At 35.3% G+C, this 23368-nt stretch overlaps 1 protein-coding gene across 2 annotated transcripts in view; it reads right to left on the bottom strand.

Moving 5' to 3' along the window:
* LOC138706225 (fatty acyl-CoA reductase wat-like) overlaps positions 1 to 23368 on the bottom strand; it is a 335996-nt gene that overhangs the window by 32183 nt on the left and 280445 nt on the right. Inside the window, exons 1-3 of one of the 2 annotated variants that reach the window (XM_069835268.1) lie at positions 16366 to 16466; positions 7812 to 8031; positions 4391 to 4639 (exon numbers count right to left, since the gene is read on the bottom strand). In XM_069835268.1, coding sequence (XP_069691369.1) covers positions 4391 to 4639; positions 7812 to 8021 — 459 coding nt within the window. In that variant the 5' untranslated portion in view covers positions 8022 to 8031; positions 16366 to 16466. Of the gene's footprint in view, positions 1 to 4390; positions 4640 to 7811; positions 8032 to 16365; positions 16467 to 23368 lie in introns of those variants that run through there. The other variant, XM_069835267.1, reaches the window with a different exon arrangement.

Here is a 23368-nt window from a genome sequence, read left to right as displayed (position 1 = left end):
CCGAAATGAAACCTACCGATAAAGATTCTAAATAATTTATTCCTTAGTTACGACACACAAAAACAAATTAGGGGAGAATATTAATCAACACAACAAGTTTATGTCACCATCAGTAAATCTCAACATGTCCCCCTCTAGTAGCACGAAACATATCTAAGCTGTATTCAATATCTCTCCAGACTTTGTGTAACATCTGCGGTGTTACAGATCTTACTGTGTAGATAATCCTTTGACGTAACACTTGAAGGCTATCCATTCTGGTGTTGTAGACACAGTCTCTCACGAATCCCCAAAGAAAAAAGGCCAATTGTGTAAGATCAGGAGATCGTGGGGCTATGCAATAGCACCACCACGACCAATGCGTCGTTGAAAAATAACACGAGGATTCTCAAAACCCCAGATCCTGCAATTGTGGCAATTACCATAGCCACACACGTGAAACGTTTCCGCCATCATGTCGCTGAAAGTCTCCATTTTCTAGAAAATGTTTGTGCTACTGAACAATGGTGGTGCCTATCAGGAGGTGCACGGCCGTATTTTTCACGAAATCTCCGCTGAACTGTAACCGGAAACTTGAACTCTACTGACCAATAACAACACTGCACATTTTCTTGCGGTGTGAATGGAGCCATTTTGGAAAACAATCTATATATACGCAACAATACGAATAGCAGGTTCGCCAGTTTCACGACATAAAAACTTGTTGACTTTCTCTATATTTTAGTGCAAGCTGGCCTTATTTAATTTTTATGGATATCTAGTTAGTTCATTTCTTTATCGGTAGGTTCCATTTCGGACACGGTATATCTTTTCCAAACAATTCGTATCTATTTATTAATCTTATACTGACTACAAATGCACCAATTCGCTGAGTCTCCCAAATTGGGCCCGCTCATCCTGCTTCTGATTTTCCTAAGGCTTTAAGATAAATGTAGAGATGGGCCCAGAAAGAAATAGGCCACGGACCTATCACCCACCAGTACAACCTACAGTTCGGATTTACATATTCTCTCGTTTACTTATCTTCCTTTGGCAACAGGCTTGGCATTAGAGGAGCTTCTTAAAACTCTAGCAGGCATCGGGGACTTGGCTTTAGTGGTGCTGCGTTTTCCTTCACTCCACTAGTGGGCGGGGGATCCTGTGTGTTGCAGCTGTAGTAGCTGTCTATGCTGCAGTGGGATGCAGCTACAGTAGGGGCTATTCCTTATCAAATCGGACAACGAAATACCATGACATATCAGAATTGTCTGAATATTCGTACAGAGGTTTAGTATGTGGAAATTATTAAATGTACAAATTTTGACTTTCTTTAGCTCAGTAGTTTTTCAGATAAAATTCCTTAAAATTTAGAGTATTTTTTCTTTTATTCTTACTTTCAATTACGTCTGACTTCGAAATAAAAACATAAGTTATACCTAATTTTGTAGTGCACATCTAAGAGTATTAATGGGGTATATCACATACATTTTATTGTTTGTGGAAATTATGGATATATATATATATATATTTTTTTTTTTGTGATTTATAGCAAGTTACGGCCAAAAATGTATGGATATAAAATATTATAATGTTAGTTACTGTTGAGACAAAAACTATACAATTTTTAAAGCTATTTAAAATGAAAAGCCTTAAAATAAAAATATTTCAAATCTCGCTATAAAAATACGTGCTCCCTGCAAGCGTCATGCGCAGATGTGAGAGGAGCCAGAATATTCATATCAGCTGGCCTTGAGTTGTCTTGAAACAGCTGGTTGTCACAACACAAGGAATGAGACGAATACGTGACCCACCTGCCAATCTTCTGTATGTATTATTACAAGGTGACAGTGGTTATTCAATTCCAGTGTTTGAGAGATTTCCTTTATTGTGTTGCAGCAAATTAAAAAAAAAACTGCTATATTAAGGTAAGATACTGATTACGTATTGTCTTAAAACCAAACATTATACTAATCGTAACCATCAGTAAACAGTAACAGGTTAGTGTAGTGATTATGTTATATCTGTATTAAAATTATTTTAGTATTCAGAGAAATACATCTTTCATTTCCAGTTGTTTTCGAATGCGTGAACTACACGCATGACGGAACTTACGAGCTGCTAGCGTTGGCCAACTACGCGCTCGCTCAGCTTGCTGTGGGATGGAGCCTCGCGGCGAAGAAATTCACGAGAATTCTTTTCTTTATTTTATTTTCCACCCTTACCCAAAGAAAATGAAGGATCTGTAAATTGTGTTTTTTTTTTCTACATTAAGTCTCCCATATTGTCGTATTTTTATTTTTTAGCTATTTCGTCAAGAAAAATAGTAATATAAACAAATATGCATAGTCAAGTGAATAATAATTTTTAAAAAATTCCTCCAAAGTCATTATATTACTCCCTGAGTCTGCTTTAAAAAGAGATGCTTTTGGAAACACTGCCACTAAATGTCTCTGAGCATAATTCTTCCAAAACTAAAAATTTTACGAAAGTACGATTAATTTGACGCTCCATAAAATTATAAGTAATACTAGTCGGGGATCTTTTCACCCGCAATTAGGCTTGACAAGTGAAGGCTTTTCAATGACAGACGCACCTCTGTTTTTTTGAATGCGAGGTAAAATTTTCTGCAATTTTGTCCGATTTCATATGGAATAGCCCGTAGCTGTCTATGCTGCTGCACGTACTCGTGCCCGGCTGGCTTAACTGCTCAGCCACTTAACATTCAACTAATTGACGATTCTTTCGGCACATGTGGGACAGTGTGAACGAAGTGAGACAAGTGACCTTTAGGCTAGGAGCTCACTCTGCAAGAACACGATTTTTTAGTGATAATTCCTCCTTTTTAGCTCTTTTCATTCATTCATATACGAGTATACAGTATTTACAGGCTTGGAAGAAGAATAAACACCCTACCTCACATAATGCCCTCAGAGACGATTAGGCTATAGTTAAAATCATCTCACAGCCAACTCGCTACACTTCTAAATTGAAATAACTCACACTGTCTGGTGTTTATCCTAAGGCGCTAAGAAAAATGTCGGGTTGATCCTTAAAAGAAATGGGACATGAATCTGCACCTCCCATTCCACATAATTTCGGCATTTTCCGAATTAAAGCTTTCTGAATCGTAGCCTTGGTTTTAGCATGTTTCCTTCGGATCTGTAAGGCGAGCTTACTCGAGTGTCGCTCGTATAGAAAGCGCAATGGCACAAATCCATTCTCTTTCGAGGACAATAAATAAATACCAGTTTGAAGTAGCTCAGGTTGATATCCCCAATCTAAAATCTAAAATAATGTAGGAATTAATCTACCTTCAAAAAGTAAATACTTAAAAGGAAACTATTCTCATTCTACCCCAGCTCTCAAATCGCTACCAAAGCTTTTAACAAATTCTTCGATTCTGCCCAATTATTGTTGTTCTGCTCATCATGTGGCAGTTATTAGGTTACGTTCATTTTCGGCTTTCCCTTTCAGAATTCTCGAATGTTTTTTCATATGGAAGTGCAAAATTAATTGTTTTCCGCCCACTTATCTCATTAATCAACTCATTGATTTATTCATTCATCCGTCCATGCATTAATTCATTCATCCATTGATTCATACTCCCATCCATTCATCAATTTATTCATTCATTCATACACCCATTCATTCATCAATCCATCAATCCATTCATCATTTAATTCATTAATTAATTCATTCGTTCATGAAATCATTAATTAATTCATCCATTCATTTATTCGTTCATTCATCCATTCATTCACTCAATAATTCATGATTCCTCATTCATTCATCCACAAGCTTGGAGCTCATAGACACCTTGTCTCTGTTAATAATGAAACGTCAATTTAAGCGCAGAGGAAATAAATAAACTGTGAGTTCACAGGGCTAACGGTTTCAGCAGCTGGTTACCAGCTTCTAATAAGTGGACTATTTTGGAATTAGCAAGAGATAATTAAATAATTATTTTGTCTGCTGTTGCAATTGACTCTGGCTCTTGTATGATTAACTGACTGACTGACTTATTGATTGATTGATTGATTGATTGATTGATTGATTGATTGATTGATTGATTGATTGATTGATTGATTGATTGATTGATTGATTGTTTGATTGATTGACTGACTGATTGATCGGTGCAATCTGTTTCGTTCAATTATCTATCTAATTGTTTGATAGGATATAGTTGGACTACTGCTCTTCAAAATCTGTTGTTTAAACATTGGAAGCTATAATTGAAAATTGTTTGTTACACAAGTACGTCTATAAATCGAATATAAATATTCCTAAAAGTAATTTAAATAGAAGACGCATGCAAATCAAATCCTCCGGAACGAAGGTTTCACTGTCAATAATTTTTCATCCGTGTTGTAGATTAATAAGGTCAGACTCTGTTATTTCTATGGAAACATACCTTCAGTTTCTTCATTTCGTGCGCCAAGTCCAGAATGTCCTCCGTGGCTTTTGCGTTTGTGTTGAAAGAAATATTCAGTTTTTCGTCAAACCTCACTGTTGCCGCTACATGAAACACTATATCCACTTCCTCTATAATCAGACGACGATCAGAAGAACTTAGCCCAAGTTGTTCTGCCTGACAGTCTCCAGAGACAATTGTTATCTTCTGTTCGAAATCAGGAACCTCTTTCTTTAATCGATCAAATATCTGAAAGCAGAGTATCATTTGAAAATGACGTGGTTAATATCTGCAGAAATAAATGTATAAATTATTGTACGCTGTATTTTGCTGTATTGTTATTATATAAAAATATATTTTTCTACTTGTAATCAGTTTATATAATTCATTACAATACTAATGTTTGACATATTGTATTGAATATCAAGAATTGCCCTTTTTGATGCCAAAACTTAATCTGCTCCTGTCTTCAGTCCAGTGAACGTTCATTAAGGAGAATGCCCTCTCTACATTAGCATTATGCCCAGGGAGAGAAAAGTAAAACTGGACAATTTTTAAGAGCTCAGAATACTGTTCTTCTGAGACACAACTTTTGAAGTACATTGCCAACTTCTTACTAGCTAATGAATTGGTAGATTCTCTATTTGTTTCGTTTTCTGTGGCAAAATATTTTAATATTACTGCCTGACCAAACAAACTACTTTCATTCAATTTGCAAGTAATCTTGTCATTCAATTATTTAAATTTTTTTCAATATCAGCCCATACAGCTGGCTTCTACAAAATTATCCAATCAAATCAGTTGGAGGCTCACTCCATTTCAGTAGATAATCAATGACAGAATCATTGAAAGACACACATTCATTATGAAATTTTACATACTGTCAATCTGGCAGATCTATCAATAAATCTGTAACCTTAGTTCTAACAAAACCACCATCCTTTCTTGGTTTCAAAGTGTCAATTACATGCAACAGTATTATTTTAACCTCATTCACTGAAATCTTTTTCATCTCAATCCTTGCAATGGACCTTGAAACAAGCTCATGTGTGCCATAATAAACCAGAAATAAGCCTCCCCAACTTCACTAGAGAAGAAGGATTTCAAAAGAACAGGACATTTGTCTTGTGCCATGAAATATGAGTTTAATGGCTGTAAAAATATTTCAATTGCTGAGAAGAGACTTACCCATCTAGTATATATTGAAAAGTAATTATATACTTTCACAATATTATAGTACGAACATCTACAGAGAGATTGTCAGCACCAGCCTGCAAAGAATTGTACAAAATATGGCCTGGACGCCCAGCCCCTACAATAATTGATCTACACAGTTTACATATCAATTTGTTAAAAACATTATTTTCACATCTTCTACTTAGATCCCCAATATTTGTATTAGTGTTGTCCCCCCTCCAGAAGGAAGATATTTTACCTTCAATGTTGTTCTGCTTCATAATATTGTGAACAACACAGAGACTGGATGCGTATTTTCCAGGCTAGAGGGCCGTGGTCTGTCGGTTTTACAACCAAACGTTTCGTCCACTACTCCGGTGGACATCTTCAGTGGCGTGGTACACGTGTGCGGAGAGATCTGCTGTGTGTATCAGGAACTGGCATTGAGACTGGTAGCACGTCGATATTTAACTGATTGTTTGTCGTAGTGCCTAATTGTCGGAGAAGGGGTTTGATGTATTGTTATTATATAAAAATACATTTATACATCCGACAATTAGACACTACGACAAACAATCAGAACACCGAAGCCACTAGTGCGGACCGCGGCGACAACGACTAGCAACAACAGCCCCACACCTTAAATATCGACGTGCTACCAGTAACCCGAAGTGAGACAAGTGGCCAAGAGGCTTGGAGCTCACATATTCAGTTTTTTCACGGCCCCAACTCCCCCCTTGCAAGAACGTGTTTTCACGTACCTTTAAAGTTTCTCCTCCCACTTCCCCCCTCATTCATTCATTCATTCTGTCTCAATGCCAGTCCCTGATACACACAGCAGATCTCTCCGCATACGTGTACCACGCCACTGAAGATGTCCACCGGAGTAGTGGACGAAACGTTTGGTTGTAACACCGACAGACCAAGGCCCTCTAGCCCGGAAAATACGCATCCTATCAACGCCAGCCATGAAAGCCTACATTCCAACACAGAGACTGTATCAGAATTTCCATTTATGACATTCGATTATATCTACCGTTTTGATTGAATGTTCTCAACTTTATCAAAAAACTGCACTATCATAGGATATAGATATTTGTGATTACTGGCATCTGTACTGATGGCCATAAAGTCTGATTCTGAAAGATTCTCTTTCAGTTCTTCCTGTGTAAGAGAAGAAATTACATTATTTACGATAGCTTGTTTTGGTTCTTGCTATGTTTGAATCATGGGACATTTCTAAAAACAACTTCCTTCTACATATGATGGAGTTGTAGCAATGGTGGTGTCTGACTGAGTGGAAAGCAAACGTTGCTTCTGGAGCAGCTACTGAACCTACGTGTTTTTCTTCGCACTTACTGATGGCAAAATAAGTAGTTAGTTGCTTACTGGAGGACGCTGAATTAAGGCATTTCTGTGTTTAATCATAACAATGTGATCTGTGATATCACTTTACCCTCCAAGTGAAATTGAAAAGTAGCAACCGTGAACAAATATATTTTTTTAGAACACCGCACTTGTGATATTTTTAAAAGAATGGAAATCTGTTCTTTCTCTAACAATAAAAATAATTTCAGTTAAAGCTATCTGCAGAATTTACTTCCGCTTCATACTCGTTGCGACCTCTCTTAATAATTGTTGGGAATTCTGCTGAATACTCGTGTTTAAATTTAGTTTTACGTTTTCAAGACATAGTCACGGTATTAAATAATAATAATCATAGTGTAACGAATCTCATTCGATAGCTTTCCGACACTAGTCGATAAATTTAAACCAAAGTGATTGTAGTCAAGTTTCCAATCGATTAATAACAGTCGACTTTTAATATGGTGGCTGAAGCGGAAATTTCAAATACATTTCATAGTGGAAATTACATAATATTATCGTAAAATGTATATATTTTCTAAATCCGGGATTTTTATCAAACCAGCCGGGACACTTTTCCAACACTCGAAACCGAGACATATAGCAACCCTAACTTAGAGGTCTCTTTCGGTTATCCAATATTATTAATATACATTTAAGGAGTTAGTTTCAAATAACGTAACAGAAACCTTTTTACAAATTTCACGCGTTTCGTATCAATTCAGTTTCTTCATGTGTGGATCGTATTAATATTTCTATCGGGTGTCCGTCGTTTAGGTTTATTAAAGACAGCAGAATCGTTGAAATGCTAGATTTTTAACGTCCTGAATTTTAACCTACGACCTTGGATCAAATGGTGAGGAAGTTTTAATGAACTTACAACATCTTGAAAAGTCTCGTCCAGCCGCGTCTGCCAGTCCTTGCCTTTCTTACTGCGCAACATAAGGAAGAGTTTGGCGATGTGCGGACAGCTTCGTAACAATTTCTCCACCAGAACTTTGCCCATGAATCCCGTACATCCAGTTATGAACACGTTGGTGCCTCTGTAGAATTCCCTGATGGGGGTGCTTTTGCCATCACACTCTTCCATGTTGTTGCGCCTGCAAGTACATATTGTGAAACAGATCTGATTACAAGAAAATCAACTTATGATTAGACTACCTACAGGCACTAAGTCGCTATTATTGGCAGGTTCTTGTTTAGGCCTAGTATGCGGAAAAACTGAAATCATCGCTCATGTGGTGTCCATGTTTCCCCAACAACCAAGCATTTATTTATTTTATGCTCGACCATGCCGAAATGTAGTACACCTGGTAGCAGTCCTTTAATGCATGTCATTAAAGTACACCTATTCATTAAAGTTCAGGTTTTCGATTATTCTCCGATATGCAATCGAAAGACGACGGAAACGTCACGGAGGCTGGAAATCCAATACTGTCGCAGAAGGTTATGTTCTGTTACTATAATAATTAGCGTTAATTGTAAATAATATTCAAACAAATTCAATTTGTCATCTCGTTTTTCAATTCTAAATCAATTTACAGGTTATACATTCTCTGCATTAGGTCAAGGTCAATGATATTATTGTTCCTCGGAAAAAATCAATACTTTCGCGTCTGCGCACATCTCACAATTCACGACTAATGAACAAGGTCACTTCCGATCTTCTCTCAGATACAAATAAAATAAATACTTCTGAATAATTTCAAGTTAGAAATATGGTCGAGCATAAAAAGTAGTACGAAACTTGCCTATAATGGTAATTAAGACGCTCGTATGAAAATTATGAGACTCGCTTGCGCTCGTTTCATAAACAAACATACTTGCGTTTTAATTACTATCATTGTAGTCTCGATGCATAATGTACTATTATGTGATAATTATCATATTGTATATTCACTGTTGGGGCTGTTGCTGCAATTATGGTTCTCACAATAGAGGAGAAGGCGTTTATTGTCGGGAATTATTTCCGGTCATACGGACTGGAATTACAAACATACTCTGAGAATCAAGATGTCATTATAACATGCAAGGCGACATAAGACTGATCCTGTACGACCACAGCTAACATTGTTGTGTTATTTGATGCCGCATTGTTAAATCGGTCCTGGTTCTGCTCTTTAACGTGGAGCAAATTCGGTCCATTCTGATGGCCCACTCCCTATGACCGAAAATATTGCTTGACAATAAACATCTTCTACTTCGCTTTCAGAAGCATAATATCAGAAGTCAACACAACACTGAATTCAAAATACGTCAAACTAATTATACAATAAATAAATAAATAAATAAATAAATAAATAAACAAACAAATACTTCATTGCTGAGAAAACGTGAACAGATGAGCAATAGTTCCATGCCGATTGTTTTGCCGCATACCGTATTTCGAAGCGCGGGGTGTGTACAGCGCTTGTGACGCAAAATACTGTGAGTGCATTTGAGCCGTTCAGAGCAGAAGTGGTGTTAAGTCAAAAATGAGTAATGTGGTTTAGCCTAAAGTAAACATTCTGTAAAATACAGCACAAAGTAGCAAATAATATTCAATTTATTCAAACTATTAGTAGTCTTTTGCGCTGCATTTCACAGAATTTTCACTTTAAATCTCATTATCCAATTTTGACTTACACCACTTCTGCTCTGAACGGCTCATTTAATGATAGCAGCATTAATGGCATTAATTCCGTCGATAATACAATATTGATCGCTCGGTGCTAGTCACAAATCTAAGTTTTGGTGCTCCAATGTAGCATTAATGATCTTGTATAATTTGTATTATGTAGACATTGGAAGGTACAAGCGAGACTTGTTGAAGTGAGCACGGAGGAGTCGAACGCTACGAAAAGAAAATTGTGACAGTTAGGCCTATTTGAGAAGACTTCGTGTGTTGCTGTTGAAGGTATGTGTACGCTGTTGTATTGTCGCGTAGATAAAGTTGTTGATTGTAGTTTTGCATCAATTTGTACAGTTTAATAAAGAAATTAGTGCGAGATGGGCTGCCGCCAGGGAGTGTGTCTTGTGTGTAGTGTCGTATACACAGTCACGAAGCTCAATACGTAGTAAATATGCATCCATAGATAGTTGCTAACCACTAGGATCGCTACTGTCGCCTCAGTACAGACAATGCAAAATAGTACCTGCACAGTCTATTGTTCCTAGTACTATTATAAACTCAAGCTTCGTGACTGTATATACTAGACTGTGGTTATACCACATTCTAGTATATACAGTCGCGAAGCTTGAGTTTTGAGGGTGCTAGAAACAATAGACTGTGACGGTACTATTTTGCATTGTCTGTAATGTGGTGAGCAACTATCTAATGTTTGAATATGCACTACGTATTGAGCTTCGCGACTGTATATACTAGACTGTGCCATCTCAACAGATGGCAGAAGTATACAGATTTTGCCAGAGTCCGTGGATATACCAGAGTAGCGTAATCACCGTGTCGGCCGCCATTGTTAGTCCTTTTCAACACGCTAGGGATAGGAATATTTAAAGTAAAACTCAGATATTTTTAATTTTAAGGCCAAAAACTTCTAAAGGATCTTCTTACATTATAGAACATTATTGTCAGTCAACATACTAATGTAAAAAAACTTCGTTTAATAATTATAATAGCATAAATACACATTTAAGTGTTCAATACACTCCTTCACAAACGTATCGGTTGTAGGTATTACAGCAACAAGAACTTAATAAATTACAAGTAAGAAATTAAAACAACAATGTTTCAAATAAAATAAAAATAAATCCAAACATTTGCAACTACATTTCTCGTGCGAACTCTTCGGCTTCCGCATATAAGGGGACACTGTACTGAAATTTCGCGAAGTTCATTAGTATTAAGAGTTCACAACAGCGAAATCCATAACTACCATACTTACGAAGCTAGACTCGTCAAACTTTTATCACTGATATATCTGCTTAATAGTGACCAGTGTGCAAAATTGTATCCGCCTATGATACGTGGTTTGCATTTTATTAATTACTTTATTAAAATATTGAACCGCTTTATATAAAAAGGCGCTTGCACTACAATTGACATTATTTTTAAGTGATTTTTACTTATATGGATCCTTACATACATGGAATCAAAGCTTGCTATAGGGTTTGCTGTAAAATTAATCAGTAAATTACTAGAATTTTTATTATAAAAATAAAAAATTAATAGCCATAAAATTTCCTAGTAATTTACCCATTCGCTGTACAGAATATTCCAATAGTAATGTTTGTTCCAATGTATATAAAGAATCATATAAGTGAATATAAATTAAAATAATGTAAATTGTGACGCATGGGACTTTTTGTATAAAGCAATACAATATTTTTCTATTAAGTTATTAATAAAATGAAAACCACTTATTATAGAAAGACGCAATTTTGTACATGTGTTATTACTACCCAGATATACTACTGATAAACATTTTGTGAATTTAGCTTTAAAAATATGGAAGTTGGTAATTTCAGTATAATGTTCCCAAGGATACACTCACGTGAGGTTTTGTCATTTTGGTCAAAAAATCGTTTCTTTGTTTTTATCTTTAAAAATTCATTTTTGGTCTAAAGATGTCTTCTGCCAATTTTCATGACCATACGACCGGTCTATCAGCTATTTAGGGTCACATTTTTAAAAGGCTGCGGGCTCTGACTGTTAATTTAAATGGTCCGTCCACGCCCTCCACTCTGAATTCTGCGACCATTTTGGAAATTACGCTCTATTTCATACATTATTTATTATATTAGATTTCCGATTGAGCCAGTATAGCTTCTCGACTTCTCGAAATATTTCTTCATAGAATCCAACAGGTGTTAGGCCTACTTCAAAGGCTGCTTTCCTTAAAAAAAACATTCAGTTACAAAGGAGAGCACAACTCTTGTCTAAAGGAAAATTCCGCCTGTTGCTAGTAGCCATAACAACGTGTTTTCCATGCTTGTTTTCTGTTTGTGATACAAGAAATATTTGCAAGTTTCTAACAGTTTTATTGTTAGTGTTATAATAGTGTCTACAGTCTATAGTGATTTGTTAATAATATTTATCTATTATAGTGTTTTCATAAGTTTACATAGTTTTTTAGTCACCTTTGTTTACTAGTGTAGGTTAGATGTGCACAGCGTGGTAGTGTATATAAGGGTAAGTTCTGTATATAATATGAAAGTTCTATACGTTTCAAAATGCCTAGAAAATAAAAAAGACAGAGACCTGGTTCATTATTATCATCCAAAACTTTGAAGTGAATTTTCTCCACTTTAATTTACTGTAAATTTTGCATTGCTAAAAATTCTACTCTTTCTACAGATTTTGTACTACGTGCATGATTTTTTGTACACTTTTTTTTCTAATTTATTTATTTTATGTCGTTTTAGCTTAGGAAGTCATTTCGCGAAAATACATAAACAATTAGTAATTCCAATATACAAATCTGGAGATAAAAATAATTTAAATAACTATAGACCTATATCTTTACTTCCAACATTTTCCAAATTGCTTGAAAAATGTTTAAAGAATAGATTAATAAATTATTTAGAAAAACATAAAATCCTCTCTAAAAATCAGTTTGGTTTCCGCAATAATATTTCTACTGATGATGCTCTTATTAATGTTACTGGAAAAATTATCAATGAACTAGATACTGGAAACAAATGTTTGGGTATTTTCTTGGATCTACGGAAAGCTTTTGACACTATCAATCATAATTTACTTTTGGACAAACTACATACTATTGGAGTTAGAGGTATAGTTTTAAAATTATTCCAATCATATTTTAGTAACAGAAGGCAAATGACCAAAATTGAAGATCAATTTAGTGAATACAAATATATTGATATAGGTGTACCGCAAGGAACAATTTTGGGACCTATTTTATTTCTAATATATGTTAATGGTCTGCTAAATATAAATTTAGAAAAATTTAATGGATCTATATATTCATATGCGGATGATACAGTAGTTATTTTCAGTGGTTTTTCTTGGCAGGAAGCATATAGAAATGCTAATATAGGTGCTAACATTGTTAAAACATGGCTTAATTCCAACTTCCTTTCTTTAAATATATCTAAATCAACTTTAGTTCCTTTTTCGTTAACAGCTGCCAGTGTTCAAAATTTAAAATTTAGCGATAAATATAGACTAATAATACACAGTGAAAATTGTTTAGATCCCAAAAGTTGTAAATGTCCACCTTTGAAAGAAGCCACGTATGTCAAATATCTGGGTATCATTATTGATCAGAACTTAAAATGGCCTCATCACATTACTTATCTTTGTAAGAGGCTTCGTAAAACAATTTATAAATTCGTTAATCTTCGATGCTACTTACCTATTAGAGTTCTACGAAATGTTTATTTGGCCATTATTCAGTCTATCATTCAATATGGTATAATTGTTTGGGGTGGAAGTACAAAAATTAATCTTAGTCCGTTAAATTTACTACAAAAACGAATAATTAAAATTTGTTTGAAGAAACGTTTCGATTATCCAACTAAATTAATTTATTCTGAATTTAATGTATTTAATATTGAACAAATTTATAAATATACGCTGTTAAAATTTTATCATAAAAATCGTAATAAGTTTGTATTACAGACACACAATTATGACACAAGACGAAATATTAATTCAACATTAGTAGAACCTAAATGTCTCACATCTGCTGGTCTAAAGCATAGCATAAATTTTGGCCCTCGGTTGTACAATGCTTTAACTAAATTACACCCAGAACTTCTAACATGTAACCCACTAACATATAACAAGAAAATTAGAAACGTGTTAATATCTTCAATTTGATTACATAAATTTATAGCCTATGTGTATGAATTAATCAACCTATATTATATTTGTATTCTATAATTTTGAAATATATATTAGTCCTACTTTTCACGTACGATATTATTCTTCTATAGTGTTAATATTATATTATATAATTCCATTGCCGCTGTAATTATATTTTAGTTCCTATTTTATTTTACTTATATATTTATATTATTATTATTATTTATTTTAATATTATATCTGAACTGCGACCGAGCACGAGCGCTGCTCATTCGGTCTCAAATTTTGTTAATACTACTGTATCTTCTTTTCATATTGCTTGTATTATTTTATTTGTATTTCTCTTTGTTTGTTTTGTAATTATATTTCTTTATTCTGTATATTTGAAATAAAATCCTTACCGTTTACATAGAGTTTACTGTATTACAATAATCATTAGAGGTTTTTTAATATGTTCTTAACAAAACTTACTATCAGGATTATACCTAACACTCATATTTTTTGTTGTTGCTGTTGTTTAGTCAAATGTCCGAAGACATGTTTGAATCTCATAAGTGCCACCAATAAGGCATCACTCATGAGGTAACTAGGCCAGGACATAATGAGGTAGAGTAGCCAGTTCCTTTCTCCCTCCAATGCATACTTCGCCGATTAGCTACATTATTCCACTAATCAGACTTCAGATGCATACCGGTACAAACAATTGTTCTTCCTCTGTCACATATAGTCAAGTGAGATGTACTGCCTGATAATATATAGGCCTATGCATATCAGCCAGAATATCAATAAAAGGTATTTTTAATACTATTTTTTTACGCTCGAGTTGATTTTTTTTTTTCCTTTTTTTAACACTTTTAGTGCATTAAATATTTTTAATTATTTTTTTTAGTAAAATAAAAGGAAAATTATATAGTAAGTTTTGTTTCTGAAGGTCTGACAAGTATGTAGACAAAAATTCTGGCCATAATAGTAGCAATTTTTGAAAACCTAAATTTACACAATTTAAAATTACAAATTAAAAGTACAAAATTTCAGAGATCTACCTAGAATGGTTTAGAAAATTGAAATTTCACATCAGTCTAACCTTAATATGGTTTCTAGTTTCTACGGTCTCTGCATTTTCCAATCGAGCCAAAAAATACAATCTTGTCTCAAGAATGAATTCAGAACTTCACAAATATATTATGTCATTCTTGCAAATAGCAAATAGGATTAAATTCAGAAATGCTTGATTTGAAAGAGGGAAGATGGTAAAAATTTGGCACTGATCCTAATAGGTACGTGATTTTCATTTGTTTTATGTAGAAATATCATTGCTGAAACAACTTAAATTCTAGATTAGTTTTATAAAAATATTTTGGGGCCCAATTTATGAAAAAATAAATATCAAAACACAGTCATTCATTAATCTCACAATGTATGCTCGCATAGGTAGTGGATCGTTCCTTTTTATATTTAAAGTCACTTCTTTCCTTTTTCCTTATTTCTTTCACTTGTCACAGAGAAATCAAATGTGCGCTTCTTTCAGTTCTCTGTGAACAGTTCTGAACACAGCAGCATTGCATTTTTTTGCACTTAAATTACATTCTTTCCCTATGCTACTGTATACTGCATAGCGCGCGCTGGACTAACAATGGTGGATTTGTCGGCATTTGCCGGCTCAAACGATTGCGGTACTCTGGATTTTATACTATACAAACTGTTGCATGCATAAATTTTTACTTACGTAATAACTTCAAAACACTAAAACGTCACTTAACATATTTTACTCCTGAACTTCTCATATACTCAATTACCCATTCATTCATAGTTTTCTCTACTGTTGCTTCCCCATTCTTCATTTCCTTAAGGATTAATTCAACTTCTTTCCTTAAAATAGAAAATCCTTTTTCTTCTTCTCATTCAGTTGCTTCGTCTTCTATATCCAAGTCATCTAGACGACTCCCTGTCCCATATAACTCTTCTACATATTTGGTCCATCTGTTCAGTATTCCTTGTTTGTATATTATTTCATTTTCGATTTCCACTTCTGTTAACCACATGGATTTCGTGTTCTTCAACATATATTTTAAAATTGATTTTATAAACAGTTTTTTGAGATTATATGATTTTGTTGACAGAGCCCTTTTTTACAAAAAAAAAATACAAAAATTGTGTAACTTAAATTCGATGCATGGAGCAAGTAAAAATTCTTAATCTGTAAATATGTAGTAAACTTTTTGAATGTTCTTGTAATGACAGAACAGTAAATTATGGTTAAATTTATCATTTTTTTAGTTCTAAATCACTGACACAGTTGGATCAGGCATTTCACTCGAATGTTGGCAATGAATGAACAATCACTAAATCGATTATATTTGTCACTACTTTGCAAAGAAAATACCCTTCTTGTGCTCAATTCTCGTATTACCCCCAGTCTCCTTCTTTTCTTTTTTGGTTCAATTTTGGCCCATATATTTAACACGACTTCTTTTATGCCAAATTCTCGGTGGTTCAGCCTCTGATTTCGGCATATTTTATATCTAAACTTTCTCAGCACTCTAATATTTCTCATTGGTTTCGATAATATAGAGTCAAAACACTACTCCGTATGCAGGAGACACATTGCTCGTCTAGCCGTCCCATTAATTCAAGTGTTAATTTGTGTAATTTGGTAGCAACTTACGCGATCCCTTAGTAGGAACACGCAAAGACACCTTTCAAAACGTCCGTTACAAAATGCTTGACTGGCAGACTGCCGAAAGAAGCTACACTTCAGATGTTTTTAAATTCAACTCTACTACTCTAACACCAAATTAACATCTAGAACTTATGTAACAACTGCGTCTAATGAAACATTAATAGTCATATAATATACTCAGACTAGATTGCTTCATAAGCAATAGTGCGAGATTAAAAGCTGGTTCTAGCCCTACTAATTAAGAGTGACACTGGATCAGTGGCGTTTCCTCCATGAATGCAAGGCATGCAATGCATGCTCTTAGATTTCAGTTAGGATGATTGATATTATATTTTAACAGGAAATTTGTAAAATAACACTTAAACATAGTTTAAAATCCCACCCAAAGCATGAGGTATTTGTAGTTCAACAAGACTTAGACGTGTGGCGCAACGGTATTCTCGGCTAAGGTGGCTACATTCAGTGACGTCATCTAAACACTGGTTTCTGTGAAGCTACTGGGTAAAATATGGGCGGGAAAAGGCTTGCTGCATGCGATTCCAAAACTGCATTCGGGGACAGCAGGTAGTAATTTCGTAATGGTTCTGAAAACTTGTCACTGTGTTTGTCAAATATTTTATTTTATTTATTTATTGGGTTATTTTACGATGCTGTATCAACATCTAAGGTTACTTAGCGTCTGAATGAAATGAAGGTGATAATGCCGGTGAAATGAGTCCGGGGTCCAGCACCGAAAGTTACTCAGCATTTGCTCGTATTGGGTTGAGGGAAAATCCCGGAATAAACCTCAACCTGGTAACTTGTCCCTACCGGGATTCGAACCCGGGCCACCTGGTTTCACGGCCAGACGCGCTGACCGTTACTCCATAAGTGTGAACAGTCAAAAATAACTGCCACATATTGGGCTAATCGTGAACTACGTACAACTATTTGGTTTACAGCGTATTCCGAATCTCACCGGACCGGTGGACAACAATGACGTCACGCTGCAGCAGAATAGGCGCAAAACTGCTGGAAGGATCGATGGCTGTCATGGCGACTGTGTAAGTGGTTATCTGTGCTACGCTAGCAAAATTTTGCGAAATTTCCGTACTGCCATCTCGTTCAAAGAAAAGATATCATAAACAACTTATTTCTTCAACCGGTAGTAATAACTGGTCCGTTGACATGTTCGCTCATAAGCCATTAACGTATTATTTTTACGTTGTGCTCATTGCAAACAATACAGCAGAACCAAAGCAGAACACACCGCCATGACACAACAGTGCACGATGTCATTCGTCTGCTAATTCCCGCCCTATACAAGAACCAATCTGATTCACTGATGGCGGCTGATGGATACTGCCACCACCTCTGCATGCTGATGGCACCGGTACGACACCGGTGGAGCATCAATGACGTCATCGGTGGAATTCGGAACACCGTGATGTCATCGGATTGCTCACCGGTGAGATTCGGAATACGCTCTTCGGTTTAGATGAACGGGAACAGAATTCTTTTTTTCTACTCTCACCCTTTGTCGAAATACCGTTAAAGCAATAAAACTGAAACTTGTAACTAATCCCCAGAAAAAAGCAATCTCAGCTCATTTGGTGCGAGAATTCCAAGTGGTCCAGTAAAAGTTTTGTGTGTGTTGAAAGTTTCATTGTGAAATAAGTGTTCTGTTGTTATAATTTTATTTAGCCTACTGTATTTATAAAGTTCATGAAGAGTTAATGTTCACTAGTTATGGATAAAGAAGAGATTATTATAAATTTATTTGATAACACTTTCCATGCTCGAACTGTAGATGAGAAATTTATTATAGTGAAAAATGGACGGCCAATTCCCCATCTCACGAACTTGAAATCAGAGAACAAAACTTGCGTGCGAAATTTTAATCCTTATCTGTATAATAAAACCGTCTGGTTATGCGATTCTGAAGTACTGTGTGCTTTGCGTCATTTTCTAACTCTTCAACAAAGAGAACTAATTTGCTGGACGAATTCTTCCAAAGACGATTCCCTCGACTTATTCCTACGAGGTGCAACTATTCTAGTCGATTAGTACAAACTCTTTCCCAATATCGTGATCAACTAGAAGAATTATTTGTGAATGATTGATAAAATGCCTGTCTGTCCAATGTTGGTCATTCCAAACACGCTACAAAGAACACATTAAAGCAATAACCAGAGGACACAATACATCTACATATGCCGAACACATAACTAATGCTAACCATACATACAATAACATAAATACGGACATGGGAATCCTAGACATACAACCGAAAAACCAAAAACTCAACACACTAGAACAATATGAAATATACAGACACACTAAAGCAAACCCTAATCAAATTCTCAGCACACAGATCAGTTCCAGAACATACTATTTGACTCCACATTTCAACACGTAAACACACCCCTACAACAGGCAGCGATATCAAGATGACGCCAAGATTTAGTAGGCTCTGATGATGGTGTAGAGTATACACTGAAACAGCTGTAAGCCACACATGCTTATATAATTAACACTTGTAAGTCTGCCATTTTATCAATCATTTGTATTTAAGTGTTAAAAGTAGTGTACGCAAGATTCAAAATGAATTATTTGTGGCCATCCTAGAATCCCCTGGAGACTGGGATAATGCTGTTTTAAAGGAAACAAATGGATATCTAACCAAATTACGTGATTTTCAATTTTTTTCTGAACTTATTTGAAGACAGATGTGCTATACAATATTTTACAATCGAAGTGTTTAGATATTACCTACTGTTCGAAGGAAATTCATAACTTGAAGGAAACTTTCCTTTCTAAAGGTAACAACGGCTTTGAAAATATTTGGCAAGAAACGCAGCAGTCTTGTGAGAAACCGAAGAAAAGACGAAAGCAAGAGAGTGTGTTAACAGTGAAAGAAGAATATAAAAAATCTATAACACGGTAACACTGCAGCTTCAATCACGTTTTTGCTTCACTGCCAGAATTATATTTTCTGGAGCTCATGGATTGTTCAGAATTTTAACAATTTTCACAAAATTTCCCTGAGCAAAATTTTCCCAGTTAGAGAAAATGTACGGCAAATTTTCTGATTTCGTGCGACTGCAAGCTCAACTCAGAGGCCTTTATAATTCTGAGCATTTCAAGGGAAAGGGTTTGGGAGATATTCACCAGTGTTTAATTTCGAACGGCCTCCACAACGGTCTACAGGAACTTAATAAATTGTGTGAATTATTTAGGACTATTCCTTCAACTACATCATCAGTAGAGCGTTCGTTTTCGACTTTGAAACGTATAAAAACCTTCCAGAGAAATTCTCTAGGGCAAGAACGTCTGGCTTCATTGGCAATGATGTCAATTGAAAAAGATCTACTTTTAGACATGAAAGTCAACCCCGCCTTCTTTAACAGAGTCACTGAGGAGTTCTGCAAAAAGACCAGGAGGGTGGAATTTTCATTCAAACATTAGATGAGTATTATCATTTTTAATGACTGATTAATTAATGATTAATGTAATTTATATACTGCTGTTTACATTTATATTTCCTTTTACGGTATGTCTTAATTTTGAAATACGTTTAATATTAAAACTTACATGTTATGAAGGATATCATGATCATTTTTTAATGTCTGAGTGATTATTGTATTATGTAAGCAATGTTAATAGGCACCTACATATTAGAGTCTATGCTTCTTAAGACAAATATTTTTGTGTAGGATGCCTTAGCTCAAAGGGCAGGATACACCACTGCACTGGATACATTATTTATATGTTATGTACTGATGTAATTAAGTGACAAAAGAATAGTGTTTTTCTATGCAGAGTTAATATTCATATTGTACAATAATTTCTGTTTGAAAACGTCATTGTGAGCATGCAATAAAACAAAGTACACAAATAATGTGAAGTTATTCCACGGCGACACGCGACATCCGCTTTAGTAATTACGACGGAGACACTTTGCTTCGTGTGGTATATACGTATAGAATGCTACACAGTGAAAGGATTTGCTAATCTTAAGTGGTCAACGTAACATTTCTCCACTAACCCATATAGTGACGATACTATGGGCATACTACCAACAAAATGTTAGAAAATAAGACTTACGGAACATTATCATTTTACTTTATTATGACTTCTAGGGCAAATCCGGTAGTGATGCCGCACTTTTTAAAATTATGTTTATAACTTCACTCCAAAACACTCAAAGCGGCTGAAAATTCTGAAGTAATATATTCAATATATCAGTTCACAATATATAGAGGATATTTCCAAATTAGACCGACAAACTTTTGAACCGGATAGATAAGCTTCTTTCAGACAGATTTTGTTAAGGGACCACGGGCTGCGACACTTCCTTTTAGAGAGAGAGGGGTTTATATCATAGCTTTTAATCTCGCACTACTGCATATGATAAATCTAGACTGAGTATATTACATGGCTATTAATGTTTTTCATTAGACGCTATTATTACATAAGTTCTAGATGTTAATTTAGTATTAGAGCAGTAGAGTTGAATTTAAAGACATCTATTTCTGAAGTGTAACTTCTTTCGGCGGTGTGCGAGTCAAGCACTCTGAAACAAAATTTTGTAACGGACGTTTTAAAGGTGTCTTTGGGTGTTCCTGCTACAGGTTCACGTAAGTTGCTATGTTATCGCATAAATGACGTTGCGGCTTTCTACCAATTTACACAAATTAACGCTTGAATTAATGGGACGGCTACAGACGAGCAATGTGTCTCCCGTATAGTGTTGTGACGTTTTGCTATCGAAAGCAATGGGAAACATTACATTCCTGAGAAACTTTTGATATAAAATTTGCCGAACTCAGAGGCTGCTGAATGGTCGATAGCTTGGTATGGAAGAAATAGTGTAAATAAGTTGACCAAAATTGAGCCAAAGAAGAAAAGGAGGAGACTGAGAAAGTACGAGAATTGAGGTATTTTCTTTATAAGTTAGTGACAAAATATCATCTAGTTAGTGATTGTTCATTCATTGCCAACATTCGAATGAAATGCCTGATCCAACTGTGTCAGTGGTTTAGAATTTAAAAAATACTAAATTTAACCCTAATTTACTGTCTGTAATTACAAGGATATTCAAAAAATTACTACATATTTACAGATTAAGAATTTTTATTTACACCATGCATCGAAATTAAGTTACACAAATTTTTTTATTTTTTTAACGAGAACGCATTATGTTTGTAATGAAATTGTTGTATTTCTTTGGAGTTCTCACCTCACAAGTTATTTTGTTAAGTATAAAGTCCCTGTATACATGCAGTACGATACTTTTTATATAGGGAAGGAGAATTTGGGTCTGTTGATAAGGGAAGTATTTAATAGAGGACATTCATTATATTTTCTCTTCGTATGAAGCGACATTCAGAAATTAGATCAAGCTCACAACGCATTTTTCACCATGGTTCGTGTCTATTATCACTTCTCTTTAATATTGCATAGCTCTCTGATTACAAATCAAACGATTGGTAGCGCAGGACTGTAGATGCTCTAGATGCCGAAGTATTACTGAGAGATGCGACTAACTTTAAAAGCAAATTCAATGCTCTGGTGCCCATAACGAGGGGAGGTGGCGTCATTGTGGGAGTGGTTACACAACTTATATTTGTTAATGGCCTAACTACTAACAAAGTTATAATTTGGCTATGGTTCTTGATGTTAAAAAGTATTGGAAATTCTACAATTTTTTGTTTCACCACGGATCCCGGAACGAGTGTCCTTACTCAGTGCGGGGAAAGACGCGTTCTACGCCAAAATTGTACTAAATAATACAGGGACATCATTTTATTTTTACTTCAATTTTTATTGTACCTGAGTTTTTTAATGTACTTCACTCCCACCCCTTCTACTAATGAAGTTCAACCGTCCTCCACACAGATCCAAGACCGCATATACAGTCATAGTAGCCTTACGCTCATAGTAAACAGTACGTTCCAAAAATATGTTCGCGGTTTCCAGTGACGAAAGAGCTTTCAGTATTCAACCATTTTCGTACACGTACTGTCGTCCATTTGCCTACGTCGCATCCTGGTTTCCCCCACCAGCTTCTATTCGCCTCTCTATAAAGACTAGTGGCTGGGCTGTCTTAGCTCTTTTCTGAGAACATTAATTTCTTTTAGGAATTGGACAACTACGTAATATCATACAACTGTTTAAAATAACTTAAATAAATGTGCCTGGTTAAGTAGTAATTCACTGTCACGTGATATCCCCCCTTTCTACGACCCTGCGAAAAAACCACTTGGACCTACCGTAGATAGCATGTCTGAATAATTTTATCTTTTCGGATAGGGCAGAAGTGAAGATTGAATTTACAGTACGTAAGGTACTCTTTTACAGAGTAGGTACAGAATTATTTCAACATGAGTTACTGATACGAAGTACGAACCTAGTAATTGGAATTACGTACAACAGTCTATAGTGCGATAATATGCACATTAGAACTGAATCCTGTATCGAAATGAACGGCCACCATTTTCAAAATTGTGTTTACATATCCATATTATGATTATTTTTCAATTTAACTTCATTCTTTATAGTGTATGCTAATGTGCTGTAGACAGTATAATATAAAAGGTAAAGGTAAAGGTATCCCCGTAATTTGCCACGAAGGCGCTTGGGGGGCATGGAGGTAGAGCCCCATGCTTTCCATGACCTCGGCACTAGAATGAGGTGGTTTGGTCGGCACCACGCTCTGACCGACTTTTACCCCCGGGAAAGACCCGGTACTCAATTTTATAGGAGGCTGAGTGAACCTCGGGGCCGTTCTGAAAGTTTGGCAACGAGAAAAAATCCTGTCATCACCTGGGATCGAACCCCGGACCTAGACAGTATAATATACACTACATAATGAATACGTCCGCATGGACAGCTCAGTTAGTGAGTAAAAACACTTATTGTTAATACTGTACTGTATTTTGATTAAACAAAAACCAAATGAAAATTATCAAATTCAAAAGCGTGATATTTCCTAGTTTACGTAAAT

This window comes from Periplaneta americana, chromosome 9, assembly GCF_040183065.1.
Source record: "Periplaneta americana isolate PAMFEO1 chromosome 9, P.americana_PAMFEO1_priV1, whole genome shotgun sequence".
Classification (NCBI taxonomy): Eukaryota; Metazoa; Arthropoda; class Insecta; order Blattodea; family Blattidae; genus Periplaneta; species Periplaneta americana.
The sequence above is the reverse complement of the archived record's forward strand: the minus strand, read 5'-3'. Positions and strand labels throughout refer to the sequence as shown.